At 37.1% G+C, this 14,782-nt stretch overlaps 2 protein-coding genes across 2 annotated transcripts in view; both read right to left on the bottom strand.

The window, feature by feature from the left end:
* ptprr (protein tyrosine phosphatase receptor type R) overlaps positions 1-5,946 on the bottom strand; it is a 37,515-nt gene extending 31,569 nt beyond the window's left edge. The window contains exons 1-2 of the mRNA XM_008400842.3: positions 3,900-5,946; positions 3,255-3,641 (exon numbers count right to left, since the gene is read on the bottom strand). Coding sequence (XP_008399064.2) covers positions 3,255-3,342 — 88 coding nt within the window. The 5' untranslated portion in view covers positions 3,343-3,641; positions 3,900-5,946. The remainder of the gene's footprint in view (positions 1-3,254; positions 3,642-3,899) is intronic.
* Positions 5,947-6,085: 139 nt separating this feature from the next.
* Positions 6,086-14,457, bottom strand: LOC145550200 (tetraspanin-8-like). The gene is made up of 9 exons (XM_081604091.1): positions 14,291-14,457; positions 12,339-12,407; positions 12,149-12,265; positions 11,816-11,890; positions 10,965-11,060; positions 9,104-9,232; positions 8,987-9,019; positions 8,820-8,903; positions 6,086-6,771 (listed from the first exon to the last, which is right to left on the bottom strand). The coding sequence occupies exons 1-9, from the start codon at positions 14,348-14,350 to the stop codon at positions 6,625-6,627; spliced, it is 810 nt and encodes a 269-aa protein (XP_081460217.1). The 5' UTR covers positions 14,351-14,457; the 3' UTR covers positions 6,086-6,624.
* Positions 14,458-14,782: the final 325 nt, after the last annotated feature.

Raw genomic sequence — 14,782 nt, 5'->3', positions numbered from 1 at the left:
CTAACATTAGCATATTGGCTAATTTTAGCATATGCATCAATTTTAACATAATGAATGGTACAAGTACAGATTATTCTACATGCTTCTGCCTCTCCACAGGTTATTGACTACGTTGCAGCTTTCTTTAGCATTAATGCTAATTTTTAGTATAAAAACACTGGCTCAAAGCCGACGGGCACACTTTGGCATGCCCCTTTAAAATTTCTGCAGGAATTTTCTAGTATTGGTATATATGATACACAAACGGTTCCATTGACATTTGTCTAAATTGTCACATTTCCTCTGACAGCAGATTTTTCTTTCCTGAAATCAATTTTTGAATTATGTAAAAGCCTGACAAGCAGAAATGAATGGATAGCAACAAATTAAATAAAACAGATGGGGCAGGAATTAAATAGCTTGGGTTCAAAATGTCTGCAATTACATAAAAGCCAAATAAATTCTATATCTCTGACCTTTTCTGGCTGAAAAAACAGCTGAAATCTGCATTTAACTCCTCAGAGATGCTGTGAACCTGACTCAGCGTTCTCCATCCCTTCCTCCCTTCTTTCCTACCTAACGACAGCGTCCTGGTTGCTATGCAGGATGCTGAGGTGAGCTCTGATTGGACAGCAACCATCATGCCTCTGTTCAGGCTGGAAGTGAATTACGAGACAAATAGAGTGAGGCATTTCCTTTTCCTTTGAGATTATATATTGGATTTCTCCTTTTGTTATTGTCACACAGCTGAAATAATCATCTGCTTTCCGATATTAGCACAAATGCAGAGAAGAGGCAGACTGGTTGAGTGTTTTGTGTAGAAAATGCTGGAAGCTCAGTCTGCTCCTCTCATGTAATCAGCATCACAGCTGCTGCCTCACAGCTGAATCATCAATCACAAGAACCAGAATTTGGCTCCCAGTTTCTCTGTCAAAGCGACCTGCTGACCACGACAGACTAATCAAATGTTCTCCATCTAATCAGCTAAATCGCCCCAGAGGCAAACACACTGTGATAAAGACGACAGAAATTAAATAAACAGCCAGAACCGAGACTGTAGCACAGGATAAAACATGTCAGCTGTTTTCCTCCTGAAGCAGAGTGAACCTGAAGACCCAGATTAACACCGGAGACACAGTGAGAGCCTAAAGGAGGGAATTACAGCAGGAATTAGTCATCATCAGATGACCAAAACCAACATTGGAAAACGCCTGACAGGAAAAAAAACACAGACTAGTCTCAAAGATCAAGATGAGAATAAAGAACTGAGCGTTTCAGACGGTTTTCAGTAACCTTGCAGGGTTTCTGCAGGTTTTATAAGTCAAATCTAAGACATTTAACATCATTATGAATTAAATGTCCATCCATTTTCTTTGCACCCTTGTCCCTTAGTGGGGTCAGGAGGTGCTGCTGCCTCTCCAGCTAACGATCCGGGCGAGAGGCGGGGTCACCCTGGACAGGTCGCCAGTCTGTCGCAGGGCAACAAAAAGCATGCAAGCAACAACCATGCACACACACTCACACCTAGGGGCAATTTGGAGAGGCCAATTAACCTGACAGTCATGTTTTTGGACTGTGGGAGGAAACCGGAGTACCTGGAGAAAACCCACCATGCACAGGGAGAACATGCAAACTCCATGCAGAAAGACCGGGGCCGGGAATCGAACCCAGAACCTTCTTGCTGCAAGGCAACAGCTCTACCAACTGCACCACTGTGCAGCCCTGAATTAAATATACAAAAGAAAACTGCATATTTTATATATTTCTCAGTAGAGAAAAAAACTCTACTGAGGAAGAATTGGTGCTCCTTGTGAGGTTAATTATTGATACTCTTATATTCTTACTAGGCCTGAATAATAAATTAATCATATATTTTGCGATCAATAACAATTAAAAAATACATCTGATTGAACATTTAATACAGTGAATATTCACTGGACTCTGATCCAGCTTTCTGGGGGATGAAGGCAGAGGAAAGACTTTAGCCAACTAAACCAGGCTAGGTTGGTGGAACCAACTAACTCACTCACTCTTTGGTTGCCTAGCAACAACCTGCTGGGTAATAAGCAGTTTCAAGTTCCCCCCAACTTTGGTTACCTAGCAACCACCAGTTAAGTAACTTGCACAGCAGCAGTTTTAGGCTTAGCCTCATAACTGCTTAAAAATAAAAATAAAACGTTATTCCACTAGTTTGGTAGCATTTCACATAAAACTAAAAATCTAATTAAAACAACAAAAATTATTTTTTGTTTAATTAATTTGTACTATTGATACTATTATTTTCTACTAATAAACAGACAACATCCAGCTCTCTGAAACCTTTAAAAACTAATGGATTGAAACAAAAATAAAAACTTTACCAGAGCTTACAACACAACTAAATTAATTGTTGTTTTTTGCATCAGTTTAGGATCATTTTTTTACCCATTAATTTTCCAAAGATTGGGTCAATTTTGACTAAAATAAACAACAAGTTGGCCACAACCACTGATCTTTTATGTCTGTAAGAATCAGATTTGCATACTATTTTGTTTTTCTTTTTTATTCACCTTTAAAATATTCAGAAACCCTTTATTACAAACGCACTACAACTATTATCCAGATGTAAGCTCGTTTTTACGAGAAAAAAAAAACTGTTTCCGCCAACAACAAAAAAAAAAGCTCAGTTTTTCTAGATATGAATTAATGCATCCTTTGAGATTAACGTCTCATCGCTCATGTAAATAAAAGATGCTTTTTGTGTCAATTATGTTTTTTTATGAGGACTCAGTATGAAGGTCTACTTTGACCTATATTCAGATTTAAGGCGTTCACACAGGAACTGCATCACTGAACAGCCCCTGAAGACGCAGTGGGGATGCTGGCATCTTCTGCAGCTGACTCAAATATCTCTCCATGCTAAAAATACTACATTTCATTCTCCCTTTTTAAAGCTACACTTTAACTGACACATCTGGTGTGCATTAACACAACAAAACCAGTTAGATTGTGAATGTTATGGATTATAGTACGGAAACAATTTATTTACAAATATTACAATTATTCAGGATATTTATATATATTGCTTTCACAGACAGCAAATACAGTCCATTTGCAAAATATAAATAAATGCCCATCATGAAGCACATTGTAACTAAACTGCATAGATATATGATTAATTTAGTGTCGGATCTACATATAGCATTCTTGATTATTTTTCAGAAGGTTGTGGAAAACACATTTATTTAGCTAAATGTTTTGATGTCTGAGGCAGCATGCAGCCAGCAGACGCTTACCTGGGATCAGCAGCTGTGTCCAAATTAAACACAGCGAGAAAAACATGGTGAAGAAGCCACCTTCTCCTCTTCCTCTGCTGCGGTTCATGCTGCCTTTCTGAGGGTCAGATTCAAACAAACTGCCTCTCTGAAGCTCCTCTTCGCGCTGTCAAGGAACATCAAGGACAGCAGAAGAGGCTTGTTTACGCTGAGAGCAGCCGTCGTAGCACCGCCGCCGGGGCTCCTACCGCTCGTTCCCCGCCCTGCAGTGTCCTCTTGCAGCGGCCTGAGCGACGGAGGAACAGCCGGTCTGAGGTGGTGGTGGAGGCGGTGGCGGCTCCGAACTGAGACGGGTTCTTTTCATCCGTGTCTGGGAGATAATGAGGAAAGATGACGCTCAGGTGGAGGCTGGCGATGGGAGAGGGGAGAGAGAAGGAAGGGGAGGAGAAATCTTCAATAACGGCATCATTTTCTGGTGTTGGAAATATTTTAATCATTAAAGAAAATCGATAAATACTTCATTTTGATTGAAGTAACGGTTATCAACTAGCCCTTTATGAGCCCGATAAAATGTAAAAAAACAAAACTTACAGGCATGACATTTTTTTCAGCAAGAAATACGAAAAAAAATGTTTTATTCTAATGTAAAATTAAAACTCAACTTACCTTTACAGCTATGCTAGCTTAAGTGCTAAAATGCGCCCGCGCCTTTGTTCTATCACTGAAAAACTCTTTAAAAACTTGTTTGTTTAAAATAATTATATTTCATAAACATGCATTTTCGATTAACAAAACATTTTAGCTTTTACTTTTATCCGTAAACTAAGATATAATTATAAGAATCGATATTGGTTTGTTCCTGCCGTCGCTGAAAAAAGAAAAACAAAATGGCTGCCGATGGTGTAACAAAAAAATTACCCTAAGATTTGGCGAGCGACCGGAATAAAGTTAAAGGATAGAAATCGGCATTTTCAAAATTATACGAGTTATTAATTGGGGGAAAATATGAATGTTGGTAAGGGCTAAAACCAACTTTTCATGCTTAAATATCCCAAAGATTTCTTTATTTGCTACAGCTAAAGATTTTTCTATGAAAAGTCAAGGTTGATGGCGGAAAAACTGCAAACCAGACATCTAAAATAATTTTTAATATCTTGAAAAACCTTAATATTTATCCATCTACAGAAAATCAGCAGTTAAGTTCATTTCCCTTCAGGGAACATTGTACTTAGAGTGTAGAAGTATGTCTACTTTTAACAATTAGTAATAATTGTTTTAGTAAAGGATAATTTAAGTTCATGTTGTCTGAGCAAGTTGCAGTTATAAGAAGTGCAGATAAGGAGAAGTCAGTTCTCAGTCTGTCTGGTGAATATTTTTGCACATCTGTTTTTGGGTGTAAACATGTACTAAATCTAAGTCAGGATGCTCTGTGTTCCAGTCTTTGCTCTCATCTTATACAAGGTAAACCCGAGTGAGTAATTTTCCCCCTAACTGTGCTTGGATAATTGCATTTTTCATAGGTTTCCATGGCATTTTGGTGCTTAATCAGATAAAACACTTTAAACACAGATTTAACAGAATACAGTTTATATGGAAACCCATTTCAGGAAGAAGAACATTGTTTAATGTAGCTCATGGTTATGACATACCATTACAATGTTTTTCTTTGAAATACCTGAGTTTTTACATACATTATTTAAATTTTTTCAGTAATGTTTAGTTCAGAAAAGGCCTCTTAGCGCTCTTGTGAGTCTTCTGTCCACTAGATGGCGCTATAAGTAAATAAATCACTGGTTTTCAGCTGTTTTGGCACTCTTCTTTAAAATGTTAGCGTTATAAAACCATTTCTGCCCAACTTTAGTAGCACTCATTATCATACAGTTCAGAACTTTATCATGTTTGCCTAATAGCAACAACTCATACTATGGTTAAGGAAACAGACCCAGATTTGTTTATTAATCCCCAAACCAGCTGCTTCCTCCTCTGGATGTTTGAGAACGTTTGAAACCAGAATTTCCAATTCCCTGTTCCCGATTTGAAAAACCAACAAGATCAACCCCAACGGATATCCGGTTTGGATGTCACGTACGGAAAACTTTGACCCATATACACAGAGATCATGGGATTTTGGGTTTTTTCTGCTGGGAAAACTTCCCCCATTAACATGCATATCATTAAAAAGATTTGAGATCAGGCATTTGAATTTTTTTAATATTTGAACAAAAATATTAAAATATTTGTGATTTTGTGTCCTTTATCATTTTTATCTTCTCACACACTCACTGCTGCATACTTTATTAACCATAACCACTGATAATACGCAAGGCTCATAAATTTTAAGATTAATCTAAAAATAAATTTCCTAGAAAGAAAATCAAGACATTTTTTAGGTCTAAATGCTGAAAATTTGCGAGGAAAAAAGCTCAGTAATTTTGAGATTTAAAACATTTTCTAGATAATTTTTTTAAAATTTATGATCTCCAAAAGCCAAAAAAATTGCCTGAAAATTTTTTCTAGAAAAACAATGGCAATTCTTAACTTGAAAAGTTGAGAATTTGCTAGATAACGCCAAGCAATGCTGAGATTTCCAAGAAAAACTTTGAAATTTATGAGTTTTAAAAGTTTAAAACTTTCAAAGATTTCTGAGATTAATCTAAAAAACCTTTAGTTTTTTTTTTTCACTTTTAGAATTCAGGAAGGTTCTTGTTTTTAGATTAGATTTTTTTTCTTGCAGATTTTTGACTCGATGTTTTTGAGAACATTTTGCTTTTACAACCATTTATGCTTCAGAGCTGCAAATTGCTTTAATGTAGTCAGACAATTTTTTTAATCAGTAAACACCATAAACATCGTTTTATTTTATAGTTTTATTTCCCTTTAAATCCAAACAGAACTCCGTCTACATTCGTTGTCACTTTTTAAGCTTCGTTATTAAAAATAAAATTTAAACAGCTCCTTTAGGAGCATTAAGTGTGCAAGGAAGTTGCTTTTGATTAAACACAAATCTGCATATCTAGAGGTTTAATATATAAAACCTAAATTAGGTTAGAACTCTTCTTTGTGATGAAAATATCTTATGGCTTTTTCCCAACTTTTATTACTCGACAGTAAACCAAACTTGTTGAAATAATTTTTTGCATGATGATTTAGAAACAGATGAAAGTAAATATCTTATTTTTCTTAAAACTCTCAAAGACGATTAAAACCAAACATACAAAAAAAAAAAAAGAGTAAAATATGGTTTAAAAATAAAACTTTCAAAGCTGGTGCAGAGTAATCTCTGGAGAGTTTCTCCCTTGTTGGAGGAATGAAAGGCACTTTGGAAGCAGTCAGAGAAACGGCAGAAGAAGAAAAACATCCTGAAGCATAACAGAAAGGTGGCAGTGCTCATTTAGTAGGGAGGGGGCAGATCGTTTTGCAGCTCCTGGTACTTTGGTGGTCCTGGAATGAAGATGGTGGGAACGTTGAGGACGGCGGTGCTTCTGTTGGGATAACGCAGCTGGTGGATCATGATGGAGGACAGAATCATGCCCAGAACCTGAACCATGAGGAGGAAGATGAAGAATTAAATGTTTTTATTATGGTCATTTATTGCATGATTTTATCATAGCGTGATATTTGTGACTTTATTTACTCAGAATTAACTCTTAAAGGTGACCTGTTATGCTTCCTTAAACAGGCCAGGATAGGTCTATGGCCTATACAAATCATGTTGGTTACATTTTTTGCATACAATTATTTTTAGATAATGAGTAACTTGCTCAGGCCTTTCTACTTTTAGCCGTTTAGGGCCTCTGTCACTTTAAATCCAAAGAAGCTGCTGCTGGCCACACCCCCTGACTCAACATGCTGGAACTCTATGTAGGTTGCTAGGTAACAGGCTGGGGTTGCTAGGTAACGGCACAATGCCAGCAGAATGTGGATTCTTATCTGGAGGCTTTTGAAGGGACTCATTTTCAGACTCCAAAAATGTTAGTTTATTACCAAAAAAACATCTTGGTGGGTTTTTAAAGCATCTTGGCTGTTTTTCCCAGCAGTAGGGGCAAAATAGAAGTACAAAAACATGCAAAATGCACATTTTGTATCATAAAATTGCATCATTTGTGTGTGAGTTCATCAGGGGGGGCAATATTTCGGACCTTAAATGTACATCTGAAAGTTTATTTACTCCAAATTAACTCTTGTTTAATCCATTTAGGTTCCTTCTGGTGCCTCTGGCGCCAACACAGAACAGTCTGTTAGAGAATCAATCCTGAAGGACGTGGTAGGATCTGTCAGGACCTGTTCTGTCCTGATGCGACATAGATCTCAAATGTTTCCTTTAAAGTGAAACATTTCAGAAACCTTGAGCATGAGAGTAACTGCATGCTCAAGGTTTTATCAGCCGGGACGGTTTGTTTACATTCCTGGTCTCCATGAGAGGAATCCAACCTTCAGATGAGATTCTAATGGATTATTTATTTACATTAATGAGCCGACTCAAAAGAAGACTGGAACATAAATATAAACAGTTTAGTTTAAACAATATCTGCTACTTAAAGTTGTACATGTTTAACGTTTCTTTTCTCAAGTCTAAGAGCTATTTGTGATTGTTTAACTTATTTGTAAGGGACTGTGTTGTAAAGTTGTAGTTTGTGAGATTTAAAATGACTTTAAAGGTGATTTCACACCTGATGGTCTGGTAGTTAAAAATTGCAACATTTGTTACATTTTCAGCTTTTTGAAAAACTTGTTCCCCTCCTCACCTATGGGGGAGCTACAGCAAGAACCACTACAGGAAGCAACTTGAAAACCTCTAAAGACGACATTGAGTCCAAGTTTCTTCTTTATGAAATCCAAACAAAAATGGAGAGGCATCAGATTTCAGCGTCTGGAGGATTTCTCTTTTGTTTTTGGCTAAAAGTGTGTCCTCGCTAGCAGGACACATTTCTCCTGCTAGCGATAAACTAGTGCATTCATTTTGGTCGTATTTACCCAGAATGCCCTGACCTGCAGTCCGCTTCCTGCTTTTGGAGTGATCTCTGGTCCGCTTTTCATTCAGATATCCATTTGAATCGCACCAGATTTCATTTCAACCAAACCTTTTTGATCCGCACCAGAGCAGAGTCAAGTCAAGAGTGCAAAACGCCTGGTTGAACCAATCCCCACCTTCAAGGCGCAGCTCCTCCCCCCCTCAGCTCCTTCAGACTAGCCAGCACCAATTAGCAAACAACTGGGGGAACTGCTGAGCTCATTATAGGAGCTACTTCTCAGAGCAATGCTGGTAAAAATGCTAAAGTGTTAATAGAGGAGCCAAGTTGTGACGACTTCCTGAAGGCAGAGTTTCAGAAAGAGCTTGAGCTTCTTAAAGAGACAGAGGCCCAATTTCAGAGTGTTAAATTAGGAAGTTAGCTTACAAAAGTCAAATTTTATATATGTAGCATTTCTAAAACAATAGGATATTTTTAAGGATGTGTGGACACCCAAACAAACCAAACTTTCTAGGCCAACAAGCCAGTGTTGGATTAAAGCAGACCAAACAGGGTTGGTGTGAATGCTCCCTGGAAGAATGTTTTGTGTATTTTTTGAGACAAAGCGTGAACTCACAGCCAGAGCAGCCAGAGTGAAGATGACCCCCAGTGAGATGTCGGCCACCAGCAGGACGTAATGCATCAGGATGGGGAAACATGGCTGCCGGTGGAAAGGAGAAGCAGCAGTTACTTTATCTGATCAGTTTCACCTTCAGGTTGGTCAATCAGCTCCAGTTTACTCACCTGACTGTAGATGGACTTGCTTTGCTTCAGAAACTGGAAGAGACGTAAACAAAGTCATGAGTGGCTCCAGGTCGAATAGAAATGTGAATCAGATCACATCTGAGCGCAGACACTCACAGGGTAGCGGTTCATGCCAAGGACCAGCTTGCATGTGTCGGATTCCTCTTCCAAATCAGAGGAGCAATCGCAGGAGGACGGGATGTCGTCGTTCCAGTCTGTGTAGCTGAACAGGCCGCAGCAGTGCAACTGAAACCACAGAAGAAGGAGGAGGAGAGTCAAAACAAACCATCATTCCTCCACCACCGTGCAGGACATGTGAGGTGGTTCCCACTGGAGCTGCTCCACATTAACTGGAATGTTTGGAATAATACAGATTACTGCTGAAACGATTAATCGGATTCGTCACGATTAATCAAAAACAAAACAAAAAAAACTACCTTGTTCTAATTCACTGAAGGAGTGACATATTGCATTTGAGCAATACAATATTTACTTGCTTATTTAAAAAAGGAATTTAATGTTTATTTGCATCTTTTAATGCATTCCTAATATTGTAAAAAAAAAAAAAAGCTTTAACTGGTTAAATGAACGTGTCAATTTTTTATCTGATTAATGGTCAGAATATTCAGTTACTAAAATAATCCAGATTATAACCAACACAGACTTTTCTGCCACCAGAATCTTTTTTTTTTGGTTGTTTTTTTTAACTTTTGGACAGATATGATGCGTAACCGTGGCAACAAAGTGTTGTTTTTAGAACTGGGAGCAGCAGATTAGCATCTACAAAAGCTAAAATAACATCAGAGGAGTTGAAATGGAGGCTTCCTGGAAGCACAGCGGCCCCAAACTCAATACTGCATCCATTTTCTTTATCAGTTTTTGCAAACTTTCCTTCTAAACTTGCCTTTGCACACTCGTCTGATTTAAATCAGATTGCCATTGGCTGAGCTGCTTGAACTAATAATCGGTTAATCAATGCATATCAGCAGGATATCTTCAGTTCCCATTGAGCTGAGTGTAGCTTTTATTGGTTTCACATTAACCTTTTACTGCAGGAGGATCAAAACATTTCTGCAGGAAGTATGTCATGTACTTTGAATGAACGTCTGACTGAAACCTTGTGGTTTGGTTAAAAGTTTAGATGTCGGCCATCTTTGATGGTTGATGTTCACATCTCTGCAGATTTGATGCTTTAAAGTGAATCGAAATATTTATATAAATAAACATAATCTGCTGGGCAAAGTAGAGAAAATTTTAATTATTTATAATTTAAAGAACCAAGCTGGCCTCAGTCCAAAAATGTCTGAACGCCGTCGGCTCTCAAAATCAAATAAAAAAATAAAAAAAATATTCTGAAACATAATGACAAAAAATAAATAAAATATTTTTGTCTTTCTTTTGTGGAATTCTTGGTTCCACAAAGTTGGATCTTTATGAACCAACTAAAAAAATTCCTTTTTCTAAGATTGGCATGAAATTAATTAAATACAAATGAATTAAGCTTGAGAAAACCCCGTTTTCTTCTTGGGGAGAGAGAATAAAACTTTTGGTTTTGGTTTCTGTTCAGTAGAAATGAATACGACTGGACTCTGATTCACCCTTCAGGAAAACAGAAAGCAAAAAGGCAGAACAAAGTTTTCCAACGACTGAAAGGCAAACAACAGGAGCCATTCTGTCTCCTGTTTTGTTAATCAAATAAATCCTGAATGGTTGGTTTGAGGAACAGGTGGTGACTGAGACTGAAGCAGGTCATTCTGGTGAAGTTTGTGGAATATTTTAAAAACATGTGAGATCTTGGGTTTCCGGTGGGTTTCAGAATTACCGAAAATGAGAAAAGAAGTGAATGAGGTCAAACCACACACAAAAGTTTGAAAGTGTCAGCCGCCTCTGCAGCTTGTTTTTGAACCATTTCCTTCTCATGAGGCTCCATTAACATATCTTTAACACCTTCAGTTCTTGAAAGAGGAATGAGTCTCACATTAGTCTGCATGCTGTCGACAAAGTGCTTCTGTGGAATCGTCGCCATGTTGAGAGGCAGAAAGTCCCTGAACCTTTTCTCCAGGAATCCCTCCACCTGCAAACCAGCAGAGATTCATTCAGAGGCAGAAACAACACAATGCAGCTCAATCAGACACAAATTTAAAACAGAAAAGTCTTTACAATGTGACTCTTTAAAATCCCATTCTAATTTAAATAGGTCTGAAAGCAACAATTTATGCACATCTAATCCTAAATAAAACCAAATTTGAATTTTTTGTGTCAATAAGCAGAGGTGGGCACCAAGTAAAATGCTAAAGCTAAAGAGCTAAACATTAATTCCACTGATGCTAACGCACTATAAATACACAGCATTTACCAAAAGCTAAAAAAAGCTAGTCAGCAAAATCGTAAAATAAAAGAAAAATCATCTCTGTTCATTTTCTCCATCTTAAAATAGAGAAATATTTAAAATTCAGATTTTTCTGAAACATTTTCTAATTAAATTAGGTCTGAAAAAACTATTCAGCAGAAACTAAAAAAGCTAAGTGTGCTAAAACTTTTAAGTTAGCAAAAAGCTAAATTGCTAAATGAGTTAGCGCTGCTAATTTGATTATGCAAAAGAAACATTTGTACAAATGTGATTTTTAAAAATCATTTTCTAATTAAATTAGGTCTGAAAACAACAAATTCTCCACAATTAAACCTGAACAAAAACAAATCTGAGTTTTCAACAAGCAGTGCTGGGCTAAAACGTTAGCTATGCTAACACTGGAGTGCAAATCAGAAATATTATTTCCACCGACGCAGCGTTCCAGGTAGGAGCTCCGCCTGGAGGAGAAGGGATTTTACCTGAGGACGAAAAACGGCGGTAGGGATTCCTGATCGAATCATCACCAACGACCCGATGACCATGCAGACCAGGAACTGCAGAAGAAAAACAAACAATTTGAACCAGAATTACACAACAACACCTGACCTGAGAACCAAATGAATACTTCCTGGTCATTTTTAAGTTATTAAGCTAACTTACACATATTTAACAAACGATTTCACTGAAAAAGTGTCACATAAACACATGACCTCCGTTTCGAAATAAAGATCTCTGCATGATGCAACATCTCAGATGAGATCACTGGAAACTCCAAACTTGCAACGTCCCGTTTCATCTGAAAACGCACTCACCACAATCAGAGAGATCTTGTGCTCCTTGTATGCGCCGTAGGCTCCCAGCAGGCCGAGCAGCATGGTGACGGCTCCCATGATGTACAGGCAGATGAGCCCGTAGCTCCGGTTCTCAATCTGCAGTTATACGTTTAGATTTTTAGCTCAAATTGAGTTTTTCCAGCTAAATAAACAAAGTGTGAGGGCTTACGTTGTCATCTTCACCGCTGGTGGCGATTTGGGCAAAAATAGTGAGGCTGAGGATGATTACTCCGACAAACTAGAAAAAACAATTCATTTTAGACAAAGATTAATTTTAAAACTCTTTAATTCAATTTTAGTGTGAAAGCTACATAAAATCAGCTTATTAAATGTCCTAGAAATGAAATTCCATAAACAGAATAAAGATTTTACAGATAATAAACTGCTCGCAGGACAAATTTAATCAAAGTATTTAAAATAGCTTTAGAAATAACCAGTTTTAATAACTTTTAGATGATAATCATCATTTTTCAGACCACAAACTGTTGCTGTAATGATCCAGAGTCAGTGTAGGATATTTTCCTCCAGATTTATCAATCAAATTGAAAACTGGAGATACTCTGAGACACTGTAGAGGCCAAAAAACTAATAAATGCACCATCTCAGTGACTTGGATTTAAAATAATAACATATTTAAAGTTGTGGTGTGATAACAAAAAATGAAACATAGAAATTGATTAACCTCTTTTACGATTTTCTCTGGGTCAAACTTATTCCCTCATAAATCCATCTTCCCCACTTCTGACTTCAACATCCTTCTTAAGCTCATAAACTCTGACATAAATGCAAATAAACATGCTGCATATCACTAGAAAGGTGTTTTTTTTTTTTTTGCTTTGAGCTGATTTATGTTAGCTTAGGAACTATAAATGCTTTGAAACATCCAACCTGCAACTCTACAGCTTACCTTACAAAGCATGCAACTATTTCCTTGAACAAACAGGAAAAGCAGGTTTGAACGCAAAGCTGAAGTGTGCGGCAGACGCCTGAACATGTCCTGCTCTGAGCAAACATTGGTGTCAGCAGGTAACCCAAGTGCAGATAAAACCAGCAGGTTTGATAAACAATCATAAAAAAAAGAATGAACTTTTGTGTACTTAAGAAAGAAGGAACAGAAACCATCTTAGCTCAGGTCTAAGCAGTTATAAAACTTGTATTGTCTTGCAAAAGTATTTCATCTCAGGAGGAAGTGGAATGAAAACACCTGCAATGCTCGGTTGTTTTATGTAAGAGATGGAAAAAGTTTAAAAATGAAAGTTAAAGTTGGTTTATTTCACACTTTTTTTAAAAGAACCGACTAGAATTGAGCAGCTTGTGTACAAAACATAAAAAGAAACAAAATGCAGTGGAAATATTTTACAGTGATGACGTGATCTGCAGGTTTTATGAAAACAAAAAAGGCAAAATGCATTCAAATTGTTTTTGGCAGTGAAACAACTATTCACCGTCTTACTGAAAAATAATAATGCAATACTGAAATGGGTGACTCAGCAGTAATAGGTTTCATGTATGAACACTTTCATCTACACAAAACATTTTTAAAGTGTAGTTTAACATATTTTGTTCTTTTTGAGCAGCTTATGCTTTTTATTTATCCATAAACCTGCAATATTCAGAAATATCCTGTTAATTATCATTATTTTTTTTTTGTTTTATAAGGTTTAGTGTTAAAGAAAATTTAGAAGCCATATTAAGAGTTAAAATGTAGTTTTTAATGCTGGGTCCGAGTCAAAGTGGACAAAAATGACAAAAAATTAAAACTTTAATTTAAAAAAAGGGTTGGCGAGTTACAAACTGTAAAACGAATCTGTACAATAATCAGATTACAATTTACATTTTGAACCAGAACCGATTGAAGGTCCTAATTTCTACACGAAACTGAAACTTCACCACATGAATTAATTAAGAATGAGCATATATTACTTTATATATATATATATAAATTACTAGCATCAAATACAATTTGTTTAGCCACAAACTCCAACTGTGACCGTTTTTAAACGGTTAAGCTGGTTGTTGGCGTTTGTTAAATTAGAATAAAGGGCGATAACCCACTAAAGCTTCAACTACGCACTTTTAATTCCTTAAGGTTCTGGATCTTTTTAAAACACCCCAACTTACCGCGAAGAACAAGTTGAACCCGATGAAGGTCCGCTTGAGGCAGCTGTTAATCTGGGCCATGCCTGCGGCTAAAAGCGGCACCGAAAAATAACTTTCTTTAACTGCGAACTTCGAGTTCTGGAGAACCGTGACCAAGCAACAGCGACGACAAAAACAGAAGCAACAAGTCTGGATTTGGTTTATATAAGGAGGGGGCGGGGCTTCCGGTCACCGAGCATGGTCATTTCCGGTAGCTGCTGAAGCTAAAGCCATCAAGTTCTCCGGAAAAAGGAGTGGAAAATTCCCGACATGAGGAGCTATGAGTGTCGGGAACTAACAAAATGATGCCATCGACATTTAAGAAGGAGGAGTTATTTCTTTCTTTCTTCATTTTCATTCCTGGAAAGCAATGAAAATACATTAAAGTGTTTGGTTTGTTTTAAAATAGACATTTTTATTCACGAAAATTAAACGCACTTTTTTTTTTTTCAAAATTACTGAAGTAAATGTAGT

This window comes from Poecilia reticulata, chromosome 23 (assembly GCF_904066995.2).
Source record: "Poecilia reticulata chromosome 23, P_reticulata-male-v2, whole genome shotgun sequence".
Lineage (NCBI taxonomy): Eukaryota > Metazoa > Chordata > Actinopteri > Cyprinodontiformes > Poeciliidae > Poecilia > Poecilia reticulata.
The sequence above is the reverse complement of the archived record's forward strand: the minus strand, read 5'-3'. Positions and strand labels throughout refer to the sequence as shown.

Bases quoted from the DNA above. Each gene is read 5' to 3' on its own strand.
- LOC145550200 (XM_081604091.1), bottom strand. From the start codon at position 14,350: ATGGCCCAGATTAACAGCTGCCTCAAGCGGACCTTCATCGGGTTCAAC. The intron at 9,020-9,103 runs GTGAGTGTCTGC...CGTCTCTTCCAG, and splicing joins TTGGCATGAACCGCTACCCT to TTTCTGAAGCAAAGCAAGTC. The intron at 6,772-8,819 runs GTGAGTTCACGC...CTCATGGTTCAG, and splicing joins TCACTCTGGCTGCTCTGGCT to GTTCTGGGCATGATTCTGTC.